This window comes from Candoia aspera, chromosome 1 (genome assembly GCF_035149785.1).
Source record: "Candoia aspera isolate rCanAsp1 chromosome 1, rCanAsp1.hap2, whole genome shotgun sequence".
NCBI classification, from domain to species: Eukaryota; Metazoa; Chordata; class Lepidosauria; order Squamata; family Boidae; genus Candoia; species Candoia aspera.
Window position 1 is genome coordinate 120,729,933 of NC_086153.1, and position 26,548 is coordinate 120,756,480.

The 26,548-nt window shown below is 38.1% G+C and overlaps 2 protein-coding genes across 6 annotated transcripts in view; one reads left to right on the top strand and one right to left on the bottom strand.

Annotated features, from left to right (window-relative positions):
- The window catches only part of LOC134503995 (cytochrome c oxidase subunit 7A2, mitochondrial), a 410,163-nt gene that overhangs the window by 86,853 nt on the left and 296,762 nt on the right, over nt 1–26,548 (top strand). The window lies entirely within an intron of this gene.
- Nucleotides 1–26,548, bottom strand: part of MYO6 (myosin VI) — a 108,788-nt gene that overhangs the window by 44,614 nt on the left and 37,626 nt on the right. For all 5 annotated transcript variants that reach the window (XM_063312891.1, XM_063312882.1, XM_063312873.1 and 2 more), the window contains exons 3-12: nt 21,942–22,011; nt 20,967–21,040; nt 18,341–18,470; nt 17,778–17,883; nt 13,401–13,456; nt 9,337–9,434; nt 8,196–8,360; nt 6,627–6,707; nt 3,060–3,240; nt 1,980–2,124 (exon numbers count right to left, since the gene is read on the bottom strand). In XM_063312891.1, the coding sequence (XP_063168961.1) occupies nt 1,980–2,124; nt 3,060–3,240; nt 6,627–6,707; nt 8,196–8,360; nt 9,337–9,434; nt 13,401–13,456; nt 17,778–17,883; nt 18,341–18,470; nt 20,967–21,040; nt 21,942–22,011 (1,106 nt within the window). The remainder of the gene's footprint in view (nt 1–1,979; nt 2,125–3,059; nt 3,241–6,626; nt 6,708–8,195; nt 8,361–9,336; nt 9,435–13,400; nt 13,457–17,777; nt 17,884–18,340; nt 18,471–20,966; nt 21,041–21,941; nt 22,012–26,548) is intronic.

Below are 26,548 nucleotides of genomic sequence, written 5' to 3' on the forward strand. Positions count from 1 at the left end.
TGAAAGCTCTCATTACTAGGAAATGGCTGCTACTACATTTCATTAGAGTACAAATAGCTTTAATGCATAATCTCTTGATTTATCTTATGGTAATAGGCATTGACAGAATCTTATCTTAAAAATAGAGGGAAGGTTCTTTTATATACCCCTTCTGGTGCATTTAAAAGCTCAGCACTGTAATCCACCAAGTTCATGTCAATGGCCAATCTTTTATATAAGGCATCTGATTCACCTTAATTTTAGATTAAATGGTAAATAAAATTTAAAACTGAAGAAATATTTAGGTAGTAGAAAAAAAAAGATTTATTGATACACACAGTTAAGGAGCAACTATAGATATCTGTTCTATAAAAACTACAGTGGAGCTACTTGAAAGTGAATGCAACCATTCAATTAAATGTTTGTGCATTATTTACAGAAAAACACACTGTTCTCAATATGGTATGTGAATCTTAAAATGTTCAGCAGTATGGAACTGTAAGGCGAGGTTCAATTCAGTGTAACTCAGGTTTCAATACCATAGTTTCCAACCTACTTACTGAGTAGGTTTTAAACTATGGGCTGTTTTGAAAAGAGTGGAACAAGATTTTTAAAAAATAAATCTTAGCATGAGGTAAATGCAACAGAAATTTCTATTTTGTGTTTATTGCCATGCATAATAAAGTACAACTATGGATTTCCAGCTATGGGAGGTGCAATTTAGAGAGAGCAACACCTACCCATATGTCTTAGGGTTGTTTCTTTTAGGATTTAAAATTCATTTTTTACAGGTTTGTTAACAACGATTCGCAGCTAAAGATATACATGGAACTTATATCAAGAAATATGGACACTTCAAACATGGGTCACTGTTAAAAGAATGCAGCATTGGGCATATACATTCAGTCCTGATTCTCAGTCATATCTAGACATATATTCGTTCAACTTTTGGATCTTTCTGCAGAGCCTGTTTCTTCCTCATTATGGGTGGAATTTTGTAAGCAGTTTCTCTGAGGGAAACAGACACAGGATAATTCTCGCTCCTTCTTGCAGCCCCTCTTCCTGCACAACATTTTCTCACAAGGAGAAGTCTGCTTTTGTAAAACTGGATTCCATTTGGTATTCTACAGGAGGAAAGGGTAGCGTGTGGCTCCCAGGGCCCCAAAGGTTTTGCCTCACAAATTTGGCAGCAAACGTGTGATTTTCAGAAGTTCAGTGCTTTGCAAGCAATTAAACCCTAAACAAAACAACAAAAGCTAGGAGGAGATAGTTTTGGAAGACACAGACACTATTATTTTGTAGCAAGAAGTAATAAAGTAGAAAATGAAGGCCATAAAAGAAATCTGGAAGATGCACTGAAGCAGCACAAGCCAAATTGTGTGTGTTTAAAGGGATATAAGGGTCTCCCACAAAAATATCACTGATGAGACGAAGTCTTTCCACGTGGTCCACTAAGGGCTGCCCACCATTCAGGCAACATGACAACAGCATAGTACTGTAGATTACTTACATGGTTACAAGTTATTTGCAAAAACATTCCAAGGAGCCATTCAGACTGTACCCGTAACACAGACACCGCACTTGGTCTTTGCTTCTAAACTATTATTGCAACATACTGTACATGTGGGTTCAGGCTGTGCTGAGACCCATTCTGAGGCATTTTCACTTCTACTCATACTTGACAGCTTAGTATTAACAGGTAAAAAAGAAATCATTACTGTTACTATGCAAAATACATTTTTCCCTCACACACTGGGATGAAAGGAAACATTTGGCGTAGTGACAGATAATACGTTACTCTAAAGAAACACCATTTACCTTACAGCACAAAGGAGGGGGGGGAAGGCTTTCCCTTCTTTTACACCCTCAATAATTCCATAACAGCCCAAAGAAGATATTTTACAGTTGGTACTTACAACCTTAGCTGCAAAAGTCCTAGCAAACCTGGTGAGGATAGTGAGAAAGCGTTGCTTCTCGCTGTTCTCCTGCTTGCAACTTACTTGATAACTGTCCCTTTGGTGCCCCCTGCTGTTGTCAGCATGACTCTGGTGGTTAAACTAACACGGAGATCATCCTGGTCCAAGCCAAGTAGCTTAGCACAGTATTCCAGGGACTGGGCAGATTTATTTTTCAGTGTGCATCCACCTGATCAAAAAAGAAAAAAAAAAGTTTACTAATATGAGCTCCAAAGTGCCTCATTACAACAAGCAGCCAGAAACAATCAACTAGTTACATACATATATAAAAAGAGGGTTCTAGCTTTCATCAAATAGCTCAAACTATTTAGAAAAGCACAGATAAACAAAACAAACACTGATTTCTAGACAGATTTTATCACAGATCAGCAATCATTTTTAAATTGTCCAAACACTTCGATTGTTAAGAAATTATACAGAGAACTGAATTTATGGATAGCCTCAACACTAGCATTCAGGCCAGTGAAAAGAAACACAGCCAGCTTTCATGCCAACATTAGAGCAGGGAATTCTGCTATGGAAAGGCAAAGTTGCTGAGTGTTTTGTGTGACTTCTAGATTCAATTGCTGGCATTGTCAGTTAAGAAAGGAGCAGGTAATAAGAAAAACCTCTGCCCCAAATACCAGAATCCACATATAAACTTTATGATTAACTTCTCAGGAATTGCAAGGTTTTGCTTTGTATATTGCCTTGGTACTTTTAGTACAGGGTGAATGATCAGTTGAATGAATGATAATATTCATCTAGGCACCATGCAGACCTTGCTTTTGATCCGTAACAGTAGCTGTATTTTACTCATCTTAATTTCTCCAAGGAATTAAAAATTAGTTTTGGCCCTTCTAATTACATGCACTTTTTCCCACTCCTTTCCAGGAGAAAGAACTGTGCTAAGTTATCTTAGAAAGTATGAGAATTAGCATGTGTTATTTAAAAATACTTTTAAAAATTATTTTCAAATAAAGGTTTTTTAATCTTTGCTAGGAAATAAACTCTTAATTTCAGAATTAAGTGGCAGCAATTTCTAATTTCAGCATTGCTCTTTCAGTGAAATACAAAGGTAACATTGATTGATTTTGTGCTCTCAAGTCAGCAAAACAGTCTAACCAGATGTGCTGCCAGCTTCTTCAAAATCAATATTCCCCAGATGTAAAACACCAGCTACCACTCGGAAGAGATCCAACTTCTCTTCATCATTAAGCCCAATCTTCTTCATTGCAGTACACATTCTGTTAAAATCTCCATGGTCATCTAGCAGAGGATCCTTCAGGGAACCTGATTTTAGGTACTAAAAACAAGAACAGTGCTAAGTAATCACAAGGGACCAGAAATCGTATTTCTACTGATTAATACAAAGCCAAAATAAACAGAAGAAGATATGAAGAACCAAATTTTAAGTTCTGCTTAAAATCTCAGGATTTTTTATTCAAGATGGGGAATCTATCAAGAGGTAAGAAACAAGAAAAAGAGGGAGCTCTAGGACAAATGAAGAAAAGGCACTGTGAGGAATAAAATATGTCCCAAACTCAGGGAAAGGGAATCTTCAAGAAAGAATGCAAAATCAAAATGGGTGGGGTTTTGAAAATGCTTTCACTTTATAAGAACACTACTGAATCTGACTGGATATGTAATATCCTCAGTGCAAGTGCTTTGGGTCATAGATTCAGGTACAGCTGCTCAAGTCTACATGTAAAGTGCTCCAAACAATTGTTACTTACACAGCAATGAAGACAGTGCATTTGATTGGAATATAGGAAGTTTTATCTAGGTCAGCTCTTCTACTGGCAGACAGAGACATGTGCTTTTCCTACCAGGAGATTCTGAATATAAATCATGTGCTTCACCATTGAGTGGTGGGTCTTTGATGCTCTGGCTCATTAAAGCATCATTTTGGAGAAAAAAACCCTTTACTTGAGGCAATGGATGGATACCATGAATGAAATGTGAGATCACAAGATTTGAAAGATTACAAGTACTGTAATAATTCTTGGAAAGAGAACCATGCATTCATTTCAGCATGATGGCAATGTTTAACCAAGATATACAGTATATTTTATAAACATACCAAAAGTTTTGATTATTTAGCTGTTTAAGTTCAAACTTTATACATTACTATCAACTTAAAGTACTAAAGATTCTAACTAAAAATTCAAACTAATACATGCACAGACAGAGCATGCTCAAAATAACTGTTCACCTTAAAGAGTATGCAGAGAAGCCCAAGAAAAACCCCAAACAAGACTGTTCTAAGAATCTGAGAAAAAAAGGGCTAACATGCAGCTGGAAAACTCACACCACACAATAACTTAATTAATTAAAATCCCAGATTATACAAAGTGATCACCTCATCTTCCTGACAGGAAAGGACAAAAACAATGCAAATATTAATTGACTATTTTAATTACCATAATTAAATATGATACAAAGGGGAAATAAATAAGACAATTCTCTCAGGTTAATAATCGGAAGAGAAGGACAGCTGACATTATTAGAAATCAATTCTAATTATTCTCTTCTACAATATTACCTAGAATTGCTCCCTTCCCCAATCCAACCGCTATCCCAATCCTCTGAGATACAAAGAGGGAGAACAAGGGAAAGAACACTTACACAAAATTCAAACAACTCTGGATACCTATCTACCAAACAGATATTGTGTTCAATTGGCACAATAATTTCATCAAATTTAAAGCACTTTTATTTCCAAGCAAGTGTTCCTTTCATTTAGGGACCAAATCAATTATATAAAAGATGCATCCTTCATTCACCAAGCTGAGGTTGGCTTAGCTTTTTACATGACAAACCCACATCATATATATTCTCTATAGCCAATGGCAGTAAAAATTCAATCTGGATCCTGTTCACTGGTTTCTACCTGCCCTGTTGCACCCATAACTGATGTTAATTTGGCCATCATGAGTAAAAAACGTTTGCTCAAATAAACTCTTAGTTAAATGGTATGGAGCTATTGCTACTCTACCATTATGACTAAGGTAGGAAGCAGACATTTGCAAAAAGGTCTTTGACTGAAGTATAAGTTAGACTAGAGCTATCTGATCATTTTAAATACATAAGACTTACCTGCTTTTTCTTTATTTTCCTTGTTTACTAAGCATAGCCCAATTCAGACCAATATGAATGGGGAAAGTGTGAATTTAATAACAAAAACAAATAAAGCACCCACACAAAATCCTGAATTTGGAGGAAGACCATTCACAGTGATCTAGATCCTGAGTGGGATACTGTGCTTTTATTCTAGATCTAAAAGTGGAAGGGCAGATGCACATGATTTTGAATTAGCCCCTGAGACCCTGAATTTTTTTTTTATCTCTTTTTTCTCTCCTCCTTTTTTTTCTCTTTTTACTTTGTGGCATTTTGTTAAATTTGCTTTATTTTTTCTTTTCATTAAGATGTGTATATATGTGTGTTATGTGTGTGTATAGTAACAGTACAGTGGAGATTTTGATATTAAGTAATTTAGCTTAAGACCAAAACCTTTATTATATAACAAATACCTTGTCACAGCATGTTTATTTTTTTCCTTCCCAATGTTAACTTTCAATGAAAAAGCCAAATAATTTTAATGCTCGTAACACTGATATACTAAACTAATATCGATAGAATATCTACTTTCTTTTTTATTTCCATTACTCTTAAGTTATCTAAATAATAGAATGTCAAGAGTTTGTAATTGTATCATATAAATATCATTGTACCAAAATAAGATAATGTATCAAGATTTATAGCACCACCATTAAAAGGAAAAAAAATATGTGCTGTTTTGGGGCAGTCCCTATGTGAATTGAAATGTGTGTTTCAGACATGTTGGTCTACAGTTTGTTCTATTTTGTTCTGTACATAGACAAAAAAATCAATTGTTCTGGGCACACATTTTTTGACTGGGAAGGGGATGGGGAAGTGGGGAAGAATGGGAAAAAGCCAACACTGAGATGCTTCCTTGGCTATAGAAGGTGTGGACATTAGCAGTGATGGCTGAGGAAGGGAAGATTGGGAGTGGACGGGGTGGTGTGTGCCACACTGAGCCCTCAGTGGAGGCAGCTGAGTGGAGGGCGGGGAGAGATGGAAGGCAAGATACTGGAATAGAAGTTTTGCCTTACTTGCCCTGTGAAACCATTCTGGGATCTCTCCACATTTTGTGTCATTTTGGTGAAAACCAAAACATCTCCTATGTCCATGTTTCTTCCAGAGCAAGGCTGATTCAAAAGAGTTAAGCAGAACTTCAGGAATACAGTGCTTTGTTTCAGGTCCCAAGCAAAACATTTTCCATTTTGTCTATACGTAACTGTGCAATGAAGTAAAAATCCAATGGGATTTTTAATTATGACCCTTGTTTTGTTTTTTAAAAAAAGAAGAATATGGATGCCAAGCTTTTGGCTACAATTTCAGCACATTAATCCAGCTAAATATTCATCAAGTTCAAATTGTTAAGAAAAGAATCTGAAACACTTCTTGACCCTAGCAATAGATATCTGTACACATCCACCTTATTAACAGACTGTTGGTGCCAGTTTTGATGGTGCCAGTCATTTGTTGCAGCACTGAGCTGTTAGCATTTGAAAAAAGTTGCATAAACCAGATTATAGGTAGATGCATGATACTACCAGCAACTGCCCTTACGAAGTTCCACGTTGTACTTAAAGATGGGTATCTTACCTCAGGACTTTTGCGATTCTGTAAAATCTGCTTATCTGTTTCTTTAGTGGCAAAGTAACGAGTGCAGCCGCGATTTAAATACTGTTTTAACACAAAAGAAGAGTGTACCAGTCAAACCAAAACTTCAACAGGTTATGTTCAATATCAGGCTCCAGTAGCAGAAGTGACCCTCACTTTCCTTTTCTTGAGCCTCCTCACCAATCACAATTATCTAATTCTCTGGGCCACATCAAGAGCAGATAGATAGAAGAATATGACTCACCACCCCTCTCTGTCCCTCTGGCAAAGAGACAACTTATAATGAAAAAAAAAACCTTAAAAAGAAACTGGAATACACATCATGTACAAAGACAATATTATTTGTCTAAAAGTCTAGTTAATCATCCCATTCACATTCTATCCTATATTCAATTTGTGAGCACAAATATTCCTGTATGATTCCAACACTGGGTCCGTAAAAAATTGAAGAGCAAGGTAAGGTGCACTCAGAAGTTTAATTTATTTTTATTTATCTTTTACTTATTTGATTTGATTAATAGGAACAAGTATCTGGAAACTGCATATCATTCAACAAGGGCTATTTACAACTAAATTAGTAAAACAAATAGCTGCAGAAATTGATGTATAGCAGAAATAAAGCATATCAATGCATAGTTTTAAAAAATGCCATTAAAAGCAATTTTTTCATTGCAAATATACTGAGTGCCAAACTACATTAAAAAGACTATTTTAATCAGTAAAACATCCAATTTCCTATGATCTAGACACTCAGATTCGAAAGTATTATCAAAAGTTGTGTTTAATGTCATAATAAGGTGTTCTTCAATGAAACAGAAGCAAAGCCAGTCTTTTTCCAGACTCACTTCTCCATCCTTCTCTGAGCAATCCCAAGGAGAATTTGCCTCAAGTTAACCATAGTTTTACATTATCTCAGAATCCTGAATGCTGATCAATCTTAATCATGATTTGTAAAAACAAGAGAGAAGCATACACTATGGCATAAAGCTAGCATATTGTAACAAAGTCTGGTTAAAATATACCAGGTTGCCAGGCGACACAGCAAAATGTGAGCAAAAGCTGAAGTTTAATACAATTTTTGTGGCAATATCAAAAACAGCAAGAATGTACAACCTGTGATAAATCAGTTTATTATAATATTCTAACATGTCCAGTACTGTTCAAAGATGCCACCTTACACATCTATTCCAGAATATAAGACTGGAATATATAATATGGTGCCTTTCAGATATTTGGAAACACAATTACATATGCTTGAGTCAGCATGGTCAGTGGTCATAGGTTCAGGCTACTGAAATTTGAAAGGTCTGGGGACATCAAGCTGATTACCCTTGGCACAGAAGAATAGACATATACTGTATGACAAGATGATTTAACCATGCTTGGTCCAAAATCAAGTTTCAGTACAACAGATTCATAGATCCAAACTTGTAATATCTTTTCCAATACATTAATTACATTGATTTCAATGGACCTGCTCTAAGTATATCTGAATCCAATCTAGTATAAGTAGTTTAAATGAATTTTCAATAGTACATTAGATCAACTCACCCTAAAATTATCTGGTGAACTTAAATACAATTTCTCCCTTATATTTTCAGGGGCTCCAGCACAGAGCCTATAGAATATGTGGTAATTCCTTTCTTCTTGGCCTTGTACACAAATCCTGGATTTCTCCAGCAGATAATGTGACACAAATCCACCAACTACCAAATTCTAGGGTAGAAAAGAACCAAGATTGTGATTTTGAAGCATAAAAACTTGATTTTTTAATTATATTATGCATATTGTATTTTTACTGTAAACTGCCCAGAGTCCCCCTTTCTTGGGGAGATGGGCAGTAATAGAAGTTCGAAAAATAAACAAACAAACAAATAAATATGTTCTATTTCATATAGTTTCTTGAATACGTTTACAAGTAAATGAAACGTTTAAATGGTTTGATGTTAACTTCATAAGACCAGAACTGCAATTTGGTTAATCTGTCGGCATGAGCTTATTTTATTTATTCATTCATTCATTCATTCATTCATTCATTCATTCATTCACCGCCCATCTCTCCCCAACAAGTTTTTGTTATTACTAGATAGTTACCACAATTTCCTGCCAGCATGGTCAAAGTCCTATGTTGGCAGAAAATACTGGGAGGCATAGACCAACATATCTGGAGAATACCAAACTGAGCAAGGTTGCTTTATGCTAACTTACGTTTATTTTTTTAAAAAAACAATAAAAATAGACATATGGTATAAGGACTACAGATGCAAACTGATATCTTCTATATAATTCAGATTTTTTTGTGTCTTTTCTCTGTTTTTCCCGCTGGTGACCAAATCTGTTTCATTGTATAATATCTGGCTTTGCCTCAGAGCAAATTTCCAGGCTAGCTCAGACTTGTGGTCCACTTGTAGCTTGAAGATATGAGGTTGGAAATACATCATGATCATGATGGTGATGATAGATTAGAGACTTCTGAATTCTGAAACTGAATTCTCAAGAATTTTTAAACAACAGTTCTCTACAAACAATATACTGTAAATCCAAAATGGACTACCATATGTGACATAAAAAACTCTTGAACAACAGAGTGATCCATACAGAAGTGCAGAAAGAAAATGCCACATAAATAGGTAGTGACTTCCAAGGTCAAATCAAAAGAAAGGAAATTTCTCCATAGACAAAGTACAAATACCTTTTCATTGAAATGGATTTCTACAAATTTTCCAAAGCGACTACTATTATTGTTACGAACAGTCTTTGCATTTCCAAATGCTTCTAGTAGTGGATTGGCTATTTAAAAAAAAATGAAACAAGGTTAGCCAAAATTTTAATAAACAAACTTTGATAAAAATATGTTTTAGTACCTAAAGCAGAGAAATAAAGACATAGAGTCAGGTCCAGAATCTGTCTTCCATGGTTAAAAGAGCTCCTTCCATCCCTGGATCAGCAATGGGGGAGGAGAGATGCTATTATTTCCCCTGCACTCCTCTCTACCCCCTGAAAAACTGGACTAGAGAGTTGGAAGATCTTTCTGAACAGTCTGGGTCTTAATAAAAATGCTTACAGAACAGAAGTTAACTAGCACTGTATTTTTCTTAATACAGGAAAAACCATCTCGTGAGCCAAAGGATCATACAACTACTTCCTTACACGTGTGAAGAAACAGAAGCTTCTCTCAACTTCTGTCCATACTGTATAATTTTCTTGGTTAAAATATGGAAATGGTTTACTAGTGCTTTCTCCTGGATATTTTTTTTTTATTTCTCAGTCTAGCCTACAACTATTATTTCCTGCTGTTCTCCTATACAAGTACTAACCAGACTTGGCCCTGCTTAGCTTTTGGGGACCAGTTAAGGCCAGTTAGCAGTTAGTATTAGACAATTAAGGCCTCATATTCTGAGACTCCATTTCTACTAGGTGGGTGCACCTAATGCAGCAGTTTGAATTCCAACTAGTCTTCCTAGAAAATCTTCCACTTTAAGAGTTCCACTTGCTGTATCGTAATATTAACAGCTGTTAAAATACTTTAGTGAAATACTTCATTAAATATTTTCCTAATAATCCTAATTCTAAATCAAACTGAATTGCTTGTAAGTGCATTAAATAGTAAACTGTTCCATGTTAATAAAATAATCTTGCATTATCTCATTGTACATATTACATCAACACATTTACGTGCATAAACCAGCCCTACTTTATTTAATATACAGCTCAAGCAAAAACTCAAGAAAAAGGTGGTTAAGATTTTGGCTCTAGACCAGAGAAAGCAATCTACATGCAAATTGGGTATGCCCAAAAATGAAATAAACAATAACAAAAATAACCCACATATAATAATCTGGTAAATGCAACTGCAGACATATCACAAAGCACATACATTTCCTCATTCTGGAGAACAGAATAATACATTAAATTAGCTACTGGTCCTGTGACCTCCAAACCAAGGAAATTGCCAGATGCTGGAGAAGAAGGTAGGTGTGAACCGCTGGTGCAGCAGCCATAAGACACAGATACAGCCATTGGCCTTAGAACAAGCAAGTACCTGGATCCTGTCCAGACTGTGCAGATTCAGCTCAGTGCCCACATCAATCAGCAGCAGAATATTCTCAAATAAGCGTGCTCGCAAGTGAGCCACTAAAACTAACACTGATAAGCTTAAGCATGTGGTCTTTTGTATTTGTTTTCGCTCCCCCAAGGTAGGGAGAATTCTACAGAGTGTATGTAGGTGAATCTGTAAGGGGCACAAACCAATGTGCCCTCTCCAGACACATTGGTTATAACTCCCACAGACCCCAGCCAGCATTCCCCAGTACAGTACCTGGGAATTCTGGAGCCCAAAGGCAATTGGAGATGGCAGATTGGAGAGGGATGATATGAGCAAGACAGAGATATATTATATGATCATACTAACCTACCAAGACCGTTCATTGCCTTTCCACATCTAGCATCAGAACTGCCTCCATGAACAACTATCAGGCATGTATTACGCAGACTGAGAAAACATTTATATTTTGCCATAGTAGCAGTAGCAATTCTATTTAGCTATACTTCTTGAATAAACAATTCTGCTGTTCTCGGTTTTTTTGTTTGGGAACAGGGGACTAACCTTATATGTAATGCTTGATTTTCAACTTAAAATTGATCTAACATTCATTTAGCCCCACAGGGAAATTAGGACCTTCAGGGGGAAGACATATTAGAAACTGACATAGCATCAGAAAAGGAATTTGGACATCAGCCTTAAGGAGGTTTGTCAAAGAACTGCTACTGAGTTTGTATATCATATAGATAAATATAAATTCTGGGCAGGGGGGCTGTTGTGTTTGTGCATTGATCGTCTGTAACAGTTAAAGCAATTTGAGTTGGGAAGTGACCTGTCAAACTATCCAATCTGTCAGGAAAATGCACAGAACTGCAACAAAGACTCAATGGTTACAGGTACAAACATATATACGCACACTACAAAAAGGCTTTGTGAGTAAGTCCTTCTGTCGTAATAATGCATCCATGCATGTTAAGATGTGCTTAAAACAAAAATGGGAGCAAATGTGTATTAAGAGCAGATGACCTGGATAAGGCATTTATTTTAAGCTTCCCCATCCCCCAAATAAAATACCTACGGGTACCAGTGTTGGGGAATGCAGCTTCAGACATTATGCCCAATTGTCAGCCACTTTCATAGGTGCCATGGATAATGGAATACTTATATATTCAGCTGTAATTAAGCAATATCATTCTCAATTATTTCACTGTCTATTAGAGATGGAAGCACTGCTTTGCAGTAAACCCTGGCTATGAAATCCATAAAACAAAGGTAGGACTGCTCAGGCTATACTATTCCTTGGTAGCCTCAATGCATCTTGCCACTTGGCAAGGGAATATATGGCAGAACTTGCATTTCTCAAACAAGCACGCACACACACAGACAACCACTCATTTATCTGAACACACACACACACACACACACACACACCACTCATTTATCTGTAGCCCCAGCTACAGTTTAATAGCCTAGCTAAATATTTTGGAAAGAGTATATTAATATATGAATCACATTTGTCACAAAGGAGTAAAGAATTATAGTGCCATAAGGGAAGGAAAAAGTAATAGAATTCTTTCCTCCTTTATTATATTGTTTCCATTCTTTTAAGACCTTGATGACAGAAAGCAAATTGGAGTAAGTTACTGTTAACATCCTGCTTCTGATCCAAAAGTAAGTAACCAGGATCAGTGGTTTCTTAGCTAAGTCCCATTTCAAATACCCTCTTCAAGAAATTGCAACAGCACCATGCTTCTTGGATTTCTATGTGAAACTGTTCACATGTAAGCTCTCCTTATGAAGACATTAAGGGAACAGGTTGGGTCAAGATAATACCCCTCCCCTCATCCACAAATACATTTGACACATGGAAAAGACTTCTAATTGAATCAGGTACAAGATGGGCCTTTATGTTCAGAAAAATGCTTCTGTCTCTGCACGCTTGTGCCAAAGACTTGGCACAAAAGCATTTTAGATCCCTCCTGTGATTGCCAGATTCACCATGCTTCCCATTCCACAACAAAACTGGGACATTGCAAGATGTGCTGGCAAAGGTCTTCCAACAATACTCATGTACAGAGTTCATGGAATTGCCCAGAAACATGTTCTCCTTATGCTGGCATTATTTCCAGGCCTCTGTGTTTCCTGATGGAACTAGAGGCAAGATTTCAAGGATGGGTAAAGTGAGATACCCAAACCCTTCTGTGGCCCCTGGAGCCTTTTCCAATACAATCATAAAAAAATCAATAGCATGATTTCCTGCCATTTGGGGCAGGAAGCACACAGAAATGGTACCATAAACTGTAAAAGAAGTGTAATAGTTTTAAAAAGGAAAAGAAAAATTAAATCTATTCTCCCATTCCCCCCCAAAAAAAAATGGGGGAAGGGAGTTCAGAAATTCACTTCATAGCAGTCCTCAACTTCCCAAAAAGTTACATGGTAGCTTCCTTTTGACCCATCTATGTTCATATAGACCACACAGGAACAATCCTTCACTGACATTTTGTAGGACCAAAATCGCACATCCCCATCTTGTATCTTGCTATTCTAACTAGACGCAACCCAACAGCACATTTACCAATTCAAAGCCCAGTAAGATGAGGGATGTCATGTATCCCCACAGCCCTTCATTTACAAAAATACATTGACTATGATGCTTATTCCTTAACTAGCAACTTTTAATACATAAAAATAAATCTGAAGATAAGTATGAGTACCTTCTACAATCCTATCATCAATATCTTGTCCACTACCATAGGATTCAGTCAAATACCTATAAAGTAAGAAAATAAAAACATTTAGCAATTTTTGTAAGAGTCTTTACTTAACTTTTAATCATACAGCACAGATCCCTTATAACTAAATGAGTTATACTCAACCCTTTATACAAAAAAGCCTCCCTTTATCTGCTGTGGTGTTAAGGTCAGAGCACTTTCAGTAGGTGGGATGGGACTGGGATGCAGTACAGAAGGTGCGTTGGGGGAGGACAATCTGGCTAACACAGCCCAGTGCTTACATCCTAAACCTTCCAGATTGCATGTGGCTCCTGGAAGCCTGAACAGCAGCCCTAAGACTTTAAAAAGCTTTTTTATTTAGAACATTTATATGGCTGTTGATACTAAATAATCATTTATAATGTGACCAAAGGGGAGAATGATTAAAGATATGACTATAGACTACTCATACAAAATGTATTTTATTTTAATGAAATCAAATTTAGTTCTGTCCAGCTCCCATCCACTACTTTTTGGAATGTCCTCTGATCAGAGGAAGATGCACACCCGTGACCTAGACTTCTCCTGCGGATTCCCTAAGGGCCTCTTGAGAGTGAAGGAAATACTAGGCAAGACTTTTTCTTCAAGCAGCCTTTTATTTGTACAACATTTAGATCTCACCCAAAATATGTGGGTCAGATTGAAGGCCTTTGTCCAAAAGTTGCATTAGAATCACTCCTTCAGATATGAAAACGATCCTTTGAAGAGCCTGTTCAATATTAGAAATCCTGCTGAAACATGTTATTTGGGAAACCAACATGATGATGCAGTTAAGAAATGTGGGTCTTAGGACTGGAAAGACCCAAGTATTGCTTATCAAGGAAGCTATTTCTTATCCTGCCCAATCTGACACAGCTCTTATGCTGATGGTAGATCCATTTTCTAAGAAGTACTGTACATATCTCCCTCCCACCCTCTAAACAAGACTTAGACTTCATCTATCTCTACTTCCTATTGGAGAGGAGGGCCCTTTCCCCAAGTTTTGGAATGAGAAAACTGAAAAAGAACTCAGTATGCTTGAGAAAAGTAGGAATAAAGAAGAGATATGTGAGAACTATGGATAATCGGATGCAGATACTGATGAAATTCCAAGACATTTTATCTGTTTTCTGATGTTGCTCCATTAGTTGGATGGTATGTCATGTATCCATGTAGAAAAGAATAGTTCAGTGTACCATTTTTCTAGAACAGAGCCAGGGCATCTGACATTGGAACATATTAGACCTGTCCATGAGTGCCATGTTTTATATCAGGAGGGTCCCTAATTCTTGGCACAATCTATTTTCTGCAGCGACTTCTATTGAGGGATGTTCCAGCTGAAGTATAAGAATTACACTTGCAGTATCTAGTAAAAGAGGTTACAGAGGACTGTGAAACCCCTCCTGATGTCTCCCAGGCAGCACCTATGTTGAAGGCATCCAAGACAGCTGGACCTCTAGTGGAATGGGCCACAGTGTCCCATGAGACAGTTTTATTTCATGTTTCCCAGGCTAGCTTGATGCACACAATCATCTGGAAAGCACAATCAGTGAGGGTCTGCAGACCAAGTTAGCTAGCGAGAAAGATACCAGGAGACTGACCACTGCTCTGAATTCTTTAGTTCCACTCAGATAGGTCTTGATGGCATGTCTGATATCTAGTCTCTGCCACTCCTTATCTAGCTGGGTTTGGAGCATGGTGCAGAAAAAACAGGAGGCGGTGGTGAAAACTGAATTTTCCTTGGATATAGAGGTAGGATTTGGAGAACAGCATTATGGAGGCTGTCTGGATGATGCAGAACTCCTTCCTGTAAGAAATTCCATTTATCTGAAACCCACTTGGCTGATACAATGGATATTAAGAATATCATATCCCCATGTTAGGTCCTCTATTGAAACTCAAACAAGACTTGGGTTAGGGACTGAAGCACTAGCTGGAGCTCCCATAATAAATATCAATATATAATGTGTAGACTTAGGGGAGCCTTCCTAAACAATGTCTTGATGTGAGGCTCAGCCAATAGAAACTTGTTGCTCTCTAGTGTTAGAACTGATGAGAGAGCTGATAATTGACTGTGAAGGGACTTAGTTGTAGACCATTGGCTAAGCCTGCCTGACAACAAGTTAGCTCTTGGATGGCATCAAAGAATGGAGGCTGATTGGTGAGATTCCCTTCCTACAGAGGCTCACTAAATGTATATGCTAACTGTGGAGACACTGCATGAAGCTAAGATGGTCTAAACAAGTCTGTTTTCATATCCTAAACTAACATGCCAATCCCACTCTATTTCCAGATATATAGTGCTAACCAGTTGGGATCCAGATGCTGAATCCATCTTGATTCAGCTAGCGTAGTGAGGCAGGAAGACTCCATGGTTTTGGGATAGTAACAGGTTAATTAGGTCCAAATATAGGGCCTTTTGGTCACTTGAGGGCTATCACAGTCGCCTCAGGTCTCCAGTCCTGCATTAGTTGCTGAAGCCTGGGAGTTACTGGAAATCCAGAGCAGACGTATAGTGAGTCTTTGACCCAGTCAGCACTGAAAACACTTGTTCCCTCTACTCTTTGGCTTGGAAAATACAAGATGTCGGCTTCCCAAAGATCAAAGCAATTTGTGATAGTTTAGGATTCAGGTTCCATTTGCTTTAGTCTTTGCAATTTAACCAGTCTCCCTGTGCGCTGTTTGTTCCCTGGACATATTCTGCTATGACAGACAATACATTTTCATCAGAAAAAGGCACCTTGGTTGATTCCATCGTCATCTGCCTTGATTTGCTGCTTCTCATTTGTTGTGGATTAGGATTCATATCTCAGAAATTTCCATTGCAATGTGTAAAATGGGAAGTGGAGGTAGGCCACCTATATGTCTAGCAAAGCCTGGCCATCATCTTTCTAGACACAGTCCATGAAGGATACCAGGGCTTTCATCTGGATCTTGCAATATTTGATGTGGCAGTTCATTGGTTTTAAATCCAGGAAGCTGCACACAATTATGAGTTCAAAAACCTCTTGAGTTAAGGAATCTGTTCAACCACCTGTATGCTCAAGAGATTATTTATGGCCTTCTAGACTAGTCAGTGTTTGGTCAATTGGTGTGGGGCTAAGTAATCACAGTAATGCAAGATGGAGAAGAGAGAAACTTTTACTGGCTTTCAAGATTCTGTTATTCTACCCTACAAAAATAATGAGCACTCCAGGAATCTCTGCCATGCCTTTTTCTTGACCCTGCCTACCTCAAAGGACTGACACAGTTTCACCATGGAAGCATCCAGTTGGAGATTTCTGGGGGCCTCTAGAATGGAGTGGGATCTTCAGAGGATGGCAACCAGCACCTGGCAGAACCTCTGGAGTATGTCTATCACTGTGGTTCCCTTATGGAAAGGCAGTTGGGAGGTTTGGGCATCCAGCACAGCTTCCCTCTGGTGCCCAGGCCATCTGACTACCCAGAGGAGCTGTGATGAGCCTATTAGAGACAGAGATGGCTCACAGCTCATGGCTAGTGGCTTGACAGTTATGGTATCAGCCACATTTTGCTAAGTGAAACACAGCAGCAAGGTGAAGGTTCATATTCCTGTGCCACTGGGACCAAGTCCTCTTGTTTGGTCCCAGCTATCAGAAAAAATCTCCAGTGCATCTACGGACAACTACACAAGAGCTTGCTGACAGGTGGACTGCTAATGTCTGTTAAGAGACAAAATAAACAAAGGAAAATAAGATAAAGCAATGGAAAAAAAGAAAAGGAAAATATCTACTTATTTTAATTTGATCTGGCTGGTGGAGTTTGATGGTGCTCTCTGAAGGAAAGCAGGGCTGGAATTGGAGACGGGCTCTTCCTTCTGGTGGGCAGCAGAATTCTACACCTTGCCTCCAGAGAGTCTAGAAACAAGATATCCTCTACAAGAGGCCCTGCTGGCTTTTAGAAAGTCGATCAAGACATAGCACTTTCCCCAGGCCATTGGGCCTAAGTGACTGGTGCCCCCTGGTGGTTGTTTTTGTCTATTCTATTCTATTCTATTCAACATTTTACACATCTGAGTTATCTTTTAAAAACTCTTTTAATAATAAAAAGGGTTGGGTTCTATTCCTTGTTTAATGTTTTTGTTGTACGCTGCCCAGAGTCACATTGGTTGAATTGGACAGCCACATACATTCTTGAAATAAATAAACAAACATTTATAAACTGTGTTACAGGACTTCTTTAGAATTAAAATTTGTTCACATTTCACTCACAAGTGTTTTCAGTCTCTGAAGTACATCCATTATGAGTTCAAGAAGTTTGGATTAAAATAGCTACAGTTCAATGATTTACTCAATGGAAACATTTTCAGCTAAAGATACAAACCGTAGAACAAATTTAGTATTTTCTGTCTTGCCAGCTCCTGATTCACCAGACACAATGATTGACTGACTCATCTTGAGCACTCTCATGTCACGGAAGGCTTTATCAGCTGAAGCAAATATTGAAGAGGACAACAGATTTCCAACAAGACAGAGATCAATATTTTCATTAGTTTGGGAAGCACTGCAATATTCTATGTAAACATCATTTGAAATAATAAAATAAACATCTTTCTTTTTCAAGTATACAACTACCTGTATTTCTTGAATGAAAAGAAACAGAGCAACAAAATATTTGCTTAAAATATTAATACTATATTACCATAGCGTTCTTCTAAAAGTAACTAATAAATATGTAAACTGAAGTCTTAAAAGCCAACTATAATCCAAGCAACCACTTGTTCATGGTCACACGGATCAACTGCAACAGTTCCAGCATCTTGTCTTGACTATTTTTATCCATATAAAAGCAAGAGATAAAAGCACCTTACACAAAATAAAAGCTACAGCAATCAAAAATATTGACATGTTGGAAGTAAGGAAAAAAAGGAGAGATCTGTTTCTTACCAATTGCATAGACATGAGGCGGCAGAGTCCCTAGTGATCTGCCCTGGTACTTTTTAATAGTATCCAATGAGTAAAGTTTTGGTATATCAAAGTAAGGATTCACTGCTATCAGGATGTTGGCTACATAAGTCTGGAAAGAAAACCCACAACAAAATGTGTTGAAATCACATCGATTTGGAATCTCTGTTTTGCTCCAAACTTTGGAGTCCTATTACCAAAAAAAAAAAAAAAAAAAAGCAGGGGGGCATTCTTCTGAGGGAGTATTCGACACATTCCCAAGTCAATTTCAGATTTCTTGAAGTCAGAACGAAAGGCACTTGCAGTTTTTATTTTATTATTGTAATATCGGTTTAATAATTTTAAATAGCATCATTTCTTGCGCTGTTAAACTACAGTGTAAAAAGCCACTGAATAAATAAGATTATGCTTTGTAAACCCTTTATATAAATTATTATCAGTAGTAGTTGTAATTTTTATGTAGTGAGTGCTTATAATAAAGTGCAATACAGATAAATCAATTACAAATTAATTAGTAGCAAAATGATTTTCACTCAAAGCATCTTTAGCACTTCTGTTCATTTTTGAAGGATGAACTTTTCATGTAACTTAAAATTATGATGGATTATGAAATTATGCATATTATACAGTGACTTATTTTTCAACAACAACAAAACAGAGCAACCTGGACTAATGGGCCAATGCAAACATAATGGTAAGTCAGAATTTAAGAGCTCGGATTAGGAAAGCAGATTTTAACGTAGTAATTGCATGCCTGCTTCTGGCACTTCTTTCAGAAGTTTCATCCTTCTGTTTCCCAGCTGGCATTTGCCCAAGCAGATGGCAAGGACCATGGGTAATTTGGTCAGAATTTGTTACATATGATCAGGCAATCTAATAGCCACATAAAATATTAAGGTGGCTGTTTGAGCTGGGAAGTGCCAGAGGTGATGTGGGGTCCTTCATTTGACAGAGAAGAAGGAAAGGATGCATCTTTGCTTTTCAATATACTTTGCCACTAAAAGTATTACATGTAAGTAGGAACTGTCTTTTCCCAGTTGTTTCTACCCATCCAATCCGGTCCAGCAGGATGGGCATGCTCGGGTCCCATCAGCCAAGGAATGTCGGCTGGTGGGGACCAGGGGACGTACCTTTTCTGCTGTAGTGCCTGCGCTCTGGAACATCCTTCCTCCTGAGATTAGGATGGCCCCGACCCTTTTGGCTTTTTGGAAGGCCTTGAAGACCTGGCTTTGTGCCTGGGTCTGGGGCCCCAAATGTGGGAAGGGCCCCATTTCATGGTTGGGCTAACACCAATGGTTTTTAAGATCTCTCAGCTGTATCTATATTTATATTTATTTTTTTGTATTGTTTTTATTGTTTGATTGTTTTTGTTACTGTAAGCCACCCAGAGTCACTGGTCTGAGATGGGCGACTATATAAATTGAATAAATAAATAAAATAAATAATAAATAAATGTGCATGCACAATTTGAGTATGTGTATTCAACCATTCCTAATTTCTTTAGGCTATGGCCAAGCCCAACTACTGCCCACTCAAAGAATAAGGAATATGGAATTTCAGACTGAAGTTAATAGGCTGGCCCAACATGGTAGAAATTGGATAAACAAGGGCACTTGGGAACCAGCAACATATTTACAAAATCTAACTTTCCCCAAGCTGAGAATTGCATTTTTCAAAGCCAGGCATAAGATCTTACTATCCGTACCGCTGCAAGGTAGATACTCCAAAACCCCATTATCTGAGTGTACCAGCCCATGTGGCGACAAGGAGATCAAAACCATTTTGCATGCATTGTGAAAAGTGAAAGGTCCCCTGTGCAAGCACCGAGCCATGTCTGACCTTTTGGGGGGACGCCACTTTCGTGACGTTTTCTTGGCAGACTACAGTGGGGTGGTTTGCCATTGCCTTCCCCAGTCGTCAGCTTCCCCAGCAAGCTGGGTGCTCATTTACCGACCTCGGAAGGATGGAAGGCTGAGCCGACCTGAGCTGGCTACCCGAGAATCCAGCTTCCACTGGGATCAAACTCGGGTCGTGGGGAGAGTTTCGGTTGCAATACTGCTGCCTACCACTCTGCGCCACACAAGGCTCTTCTTTGCATGCATTATTATATTGTACATTCTACAGGGATATCAGGTCTGCTTATATTCTGCCCCCAATATGTAAATTTCCAGGAAGATCAGACAAATTTTATGTGAACCATCTTCTAAAAGATTTGAAACTCTTTATCACTTGTGCAGTGGCCAAATTCTGTGTTGCTGCAATGAAAATAAGGCACAACTGGTTACAGAAATAATCACTTCTCTTTTATTTATCATTTTAGGTTTAACACTTACTAGCTATTTTGTTTTTAGATTATATATATTTTACTCCATATATTGTAATATTTTACATTTGTACTTGCACAGGTAATTAATACACCATTATAGTAGTGTATGTCACATTTTATGTGTTATTTTGTCTTCGTTATGCTTGTATTTTATCTCATCTATTTGATTTTACTTTGGCGTTGTATTTTTTTTTTTTTTAAATTTGCTGGTCATTGACCAAATAAACAGTATTTCATATTTCACTTTGTGACAAAAAATCACCCATATTTTATGGTACTTACATAAATTCTATCCTTGCTGTAGCGAACTCTTATATTATGTAAGAGGGTAGCTTCATTTAAATACATTAGTGAACCTACAATGAAAGCACAGAAATGGTTTTGTGAGTATCATATATCCATATCCAACTGTTACTGCTTAACTGCCCCTCAGAATAGTCTTTAAAGCTTAGAGTAATGTGAATAACTTGTACTACAGAAAACCTGCCACTCTTCCCTGAAATAATCTTGTGGCAGACTTAGAGGGGATGAAATAAGGTGTCAGGATTTGGTGGCAGACCTAGAGGATTATATAAAGAAATGCCATACTGGTAGTCCTCATTTAATAACCATTCTTCTAGTAATGGTTCAGATTTACGACGGTGTTGAAAAAACCAGCTTACAACTGGTGCTCACACTTATGACTGTCGCAGTGTCCCCACGATCACGTGATCATGATTTGGGCGCTTGGCAACAGGTTCGCATTTATGACCATCGCAGCATCCCATGGTTACGTGATTGTCATTTTCAATCTTCCCGGCTGGCTTCTAGCAAGGAAAATCAATGGGGAACCACATGATTTGCTTAACGACCATGTGGCTCATTTAACAACCACAATGTTTCACTTAATGACCACTGCAAAAAAGGTCATAAAATTGGGCCTGATTCACTTAATGAGCACCTCACCTAGCAACTGAAATTCTGTTCTCAATTGTGGTTGTTAAGCAAAGACTACCTGTAGTCATAACTAAGGCTAATCTGACAATACTGCTCCTGCCACCATTTGAGTAGCATTCTTCCTTCCTAGTAGCATTCAGCGTTCTTTCAAATGGCATCCTCTAAATATGCAGAATTCAGAAAGACATCCCCCAGGAAGACTCATTCATTTGTGAAGGGCCCTTGCTCAGGCAAAAGCCAAGCAGGAGCAGCTGGGGTATAGCAGCCTCAGTGTTCACAGGGTCCCTGCCACCTCAATTAAAGTTTACGTTGCTCACTTACAATTATCCTCCACATCTTTCTTAATGTCCTCCTCCGCAGGAAAGACTTGGTTGACAGCAGCAAGAAAGGTCTGTCAAAGAAAAGGAGATAGAGGTCATTGGCTTCTGTGGGAAACTGAAGAAAAGCACTAGAAGTAATTCATAAGCAAGCACCTTCATTTAAATATTTGGGAAGGGAAGGTTCTTGCACAATAGCTCAGATACCTGCAAGAATGTAATGTGTTTGTGCATTTTCAGGAGTTAAACACCAGTGAAATGTAGAAGTAGGAGATGGAAAGTAAGTAGAACACCTTATTTATGATCAAAAGAAAGTACTTTGCTGCCCAAGGAAGTCTGACAAATCACTTAAAGTGACAAAAAAAGACAGGTCTCTGAGCTGCACTTGACTCCTGGTGATTATCTGAACATCCTCATGTAGGTTTTTGGTGATAGTATGGAATGGTTGGCAATGGCTTCTTTTACAATGTTTATTTACTTCTCAGTTGAACCCACTGCTCTAGGATTTCCTTTTGGTCTCCCATCCAAGTACAAGCCAGGCTCAACACTGCTTACCTTCAAGCCCAGAAAAGGTCAGGCAGGTGCTGCCACCTGCTGCCACTATGAATATTGGCACACAATACTAGCCTCCTCTAAAACTTGCCACACAAATCACTGAATGCTAATCGAGTTTTGACTTTATTCCCACTCAGCAACACTGTTCTTAACTAGAAATAATAGACTTGGAATAAGGCTTCTGGTCAGCAAGATTCCAAAGTAGTGGTATATTTAGGATTAGCTGATTGGAGACAAATGGTCCCACCAGAATGCTCTAGGAGAGGCTCCTCAGACTCTGAAAATCCTTTGCATCCCTCAGTTCTCATCTACCCCACTAGGAATCTGCAAAGTGCCACATTTCTCTTTTCCCTAGCCCTTATTAAGCTAGGACAACCAAGAAGCCTATTCTTGATTTCCTGGTTATTATAGTCAGAGGTAGAGAACCTGCTGCCTCAACTTTCCTTCTCTAACCCTGATGTCTCATGAGAGTTTACCACCAATTGTAAGATGGGAACCGACAAAAAGGGTAGCATAAGCCTGGATGGCTACTGCAGATTTTTTTTAAAAAAAAAACACTTTTAGGTATTTTCTGGCATTCGGTCTCCCAGCAGCTGTTCCCACCCAGTAACAGGGCTTTCTCTTGCCTGAAAAATCTAACTCCCCTTAGTCTCTCTTCTGTACAATGCAGGAAGCTGCTGCTCCAAGAAAATGCTGTCCCACACAGCGCACACATAGGATAATTCACACTCCTTCACCCCAAGCCCAACATCAGTAATCATTGCTCAGGTCCAGAATTCAAACAGCCGCCCACCATGTCTCTACACTGGGTACAATGATCTTTTGTAAAAAGTAGTATCACCTTCCACTGGAAGAAATTAGAAGCGCTTGCACAGATGAGATTTCATATCATGCCCAAAGATCCAATCCAAACAAGTATGTGCAAAATTCATGAACAAATGAACTGATAGCAGCCTCATCTGTTTTTTTTAAAAAGGACTTTGTTTTAGACCAGAAGATTGGACAATTATAACCAAGATTAGGACATAAGGACTCCTTTATTGGGAATCTGTATTAGATTTATATCTCACCTTTCCCTCTGGAGCTCAAGATAGTATAGACAGCATTCTCTCCTCCAACATTTCCCACAGCAACAACCTTGGGTGTTGGTTGGGGTGAGAGGGAGGGACAGGCCACCCCAAGAGTTTCTATGGCTAAGGGTAGACTTGAACCTGGGTTTTAACCCCTGCACCACAGTGGCTCTCATCTCTTTCTTACTCACAGACACCATTTAAATATGATTTGGTTAATGAGGGTTAACACCATCGATCAGCAACTGAATCTGCTCCTAACCATCATTTCCAATGGATTTGTCAGTCCTGTTTTCTTTCATTTTCCACATTTTCTATACCTGAACCTTCTGCACTATATGATGAGTTTCCTTGAAGTCAGTGTAGTGACGGCAAAAGATTGCCAAAGAGGAATTGGATAGTGCTGCCTCTTTCCCTTAGATGCATGGTCCCTAGAACTTAATATTGATATGTAATTGTTCAGTATGTAGTACCGAATTAAGCAAGCACTTATTTTACTCACTAAACAGTTATACTTTGTTCTGTCCTGGCTTGGTATGGGACACCTGTCTATAATAAGGTGATCTTCCTCATCTTCAGTCTAAAACCCTGCAACAGTTTCATTGCCACCTGGTATAAACAAATACCCCTTAACCTTGGGATGCCAGGAATAGGCAGAGCATTCCACAAACAAGATAAACTTGTCCTTGTCCTTGGCAAAATCACGTGAATTTAAGCCACTGAAAGCAATTGTGATTAATTATGATTTGGAGCCCATATAAGCTAGTCAAAAGCCTCCATGAGATAGAACTTCAGTGTAGACCCAACCAAGAATGTGTTGCATATTAGCTGGCTTTGGAGTGGGTCCACCCACTACCCTCTTGGTAGAGTACCATGACTGGCACAGGGGCATAAGGTCTTTCTTTTATTCTTCAATATTGTTAAATATTCTTTGTTACATTATATTCCTTAGCTTTCTTGTATATTCTTTGTTGTCTTATGTTATTGTGATACTTTCTTGTACTATCTTAGAATATAGGCTTAAGCATGCATACTGGTGCTCTATTGTAAAGTACCTTTATACATTTACTAATTTAGAAAATCTCCAGAATTCTTCCCTAATGTCTGCAACATATTGTCAAACAAAGCTTGATGAGAATGTCTTCTGAAAGTCTGTATTTATTGAAAAAGTGAACAGAACTATAACACTCTGAGGCTTTCTTGGAATAAGAATAATTTTGCTTAGCACTGCATTACTTTTAAGTAAAACCCATTACTTCTTTCTCCATAGATGAGATTACTTCCTTAGAGAAACTCTAGGCTTCCCTCAAAGAGGATGCCTGTGGCATCACCTCTTCACCTATGTACTAAAATTCCCTCTATTTCATCGGGTTGAAAAAATTGACCATTAGTTTAAAAATATGTTTAAGCTCTTTCATACAAATTGAAAATGTATAAAATTAAATGTAAACACTTTCTTCTAAAAAAGCCTAGATTTGTATACTAAGTCCATGGATTTTTTTCCACTTTGTTTTCATCATGGGATACAGCTCTCCTTCACAGAAAGTTTCATAGAAGAGACTAAAACCAGCCTTCCAAATTACTAACTAGACTCTCTACTCTCACCAAGCATAAAGAAGTAACATTTTAGTAGGTCCAGCTAGGTTTGCGCCAGGCTACATGTCATTCTAGATGAGCAGCTGTTGATGAAAATAGCAGTCCAATTTATAATTCCCTCAGTAACATATAAAACTTCCTCAACTCAGATTCCCCAGAGCTGTCATGTTCACTGTTTCAATGTGCCTGGTACATCGTAACACTTCACATGTCATTTGCTAACCACGTATTTGATTTGTAACACTTCACGTGTCAGTTATTTGATTTGTAACACTTCACGTGTCAGTTGTTAATTGCGTGGTTGATTTGCAGGAAGGGAGGCTGCCTTAGCCCAGACTGTTATCTCTTGGTTGAGGGAATGGAATGTGTTTGGGTTTTCTCAAATGCTCAAGGTTGCTTTCCCAGGACTGGTGAAGACAGTTACTGGCACCTGGGAGGGGGGGCGGTTAGAACGGCTGGGTGGGGGGAGGTCTTACGTTTTGAGCCGAGGGTTCTTAATTTGTATTTGGCGCGCTTTTGCTCATTCTCAGCTTTCTCTGTACTTGCATACTAATCCTTCAATAAACCAGATTTCCTAGAGCCCACTTGTGAGTCTGGCTTTGTTAGGTTAGGCAACCACTACAAGAGCTTTTAAGAAGTTGCATTCACAACATATCTGGAGTACATCAGGTCAGGAGATGCTGATCTAGAGCTCTTTGGTTTCCAACTTTCCAGGAGAGCTCTGAGCATTCAGCTACTTTCACCCTATCCACAGCATTACTGATGTGGAATGGAAGGCAAAATGTGATGTCACAATACGAAGAGAGGAAAAAACAAATAAACAAAGCATGGTTTCAGTTTTCAGTCACAATCACACATTTATCTCCAGCTTTCCAAAGGATTCTATGCATAAATTAATAAGATTACAAAATGTGCTGGTTACAGTTGTGGGGCAGTCAGCCACAAGAATAACAATAAGTCCTTATAAACTATATCTACTGTGACAATTTAAAGTCGTGTTTGATAGAGAAATCAGCTTCATTTTGGATGCTGAGTTTATTTAAAATATCAAAATAAATCACAACCATGATAAATGCATAAACTCTCTGGTTTTCCAAAGTCTGCAACCATATTGCATCTGAAGAGCAAATCACACAAATCTATGGAAGCCATTTAAAAAAACAAACAAACCTTAATGAGCCTATTATGCTCAGTGCATACAATCCAACCCATTTTCAAGCATATTTCTGTCACAATACTGATGCTTCAGCAGACTGAATTATACCAAAAATTGATTATATTATTGATTATTTTTCATTTTCTATTAAAAAGCATACTAATGGCTTAATTCTGTCTGCTCATCAATGTTTTAAGTTCCTTGAACAAGTTGTTTTCATGTTATTGTTGCACA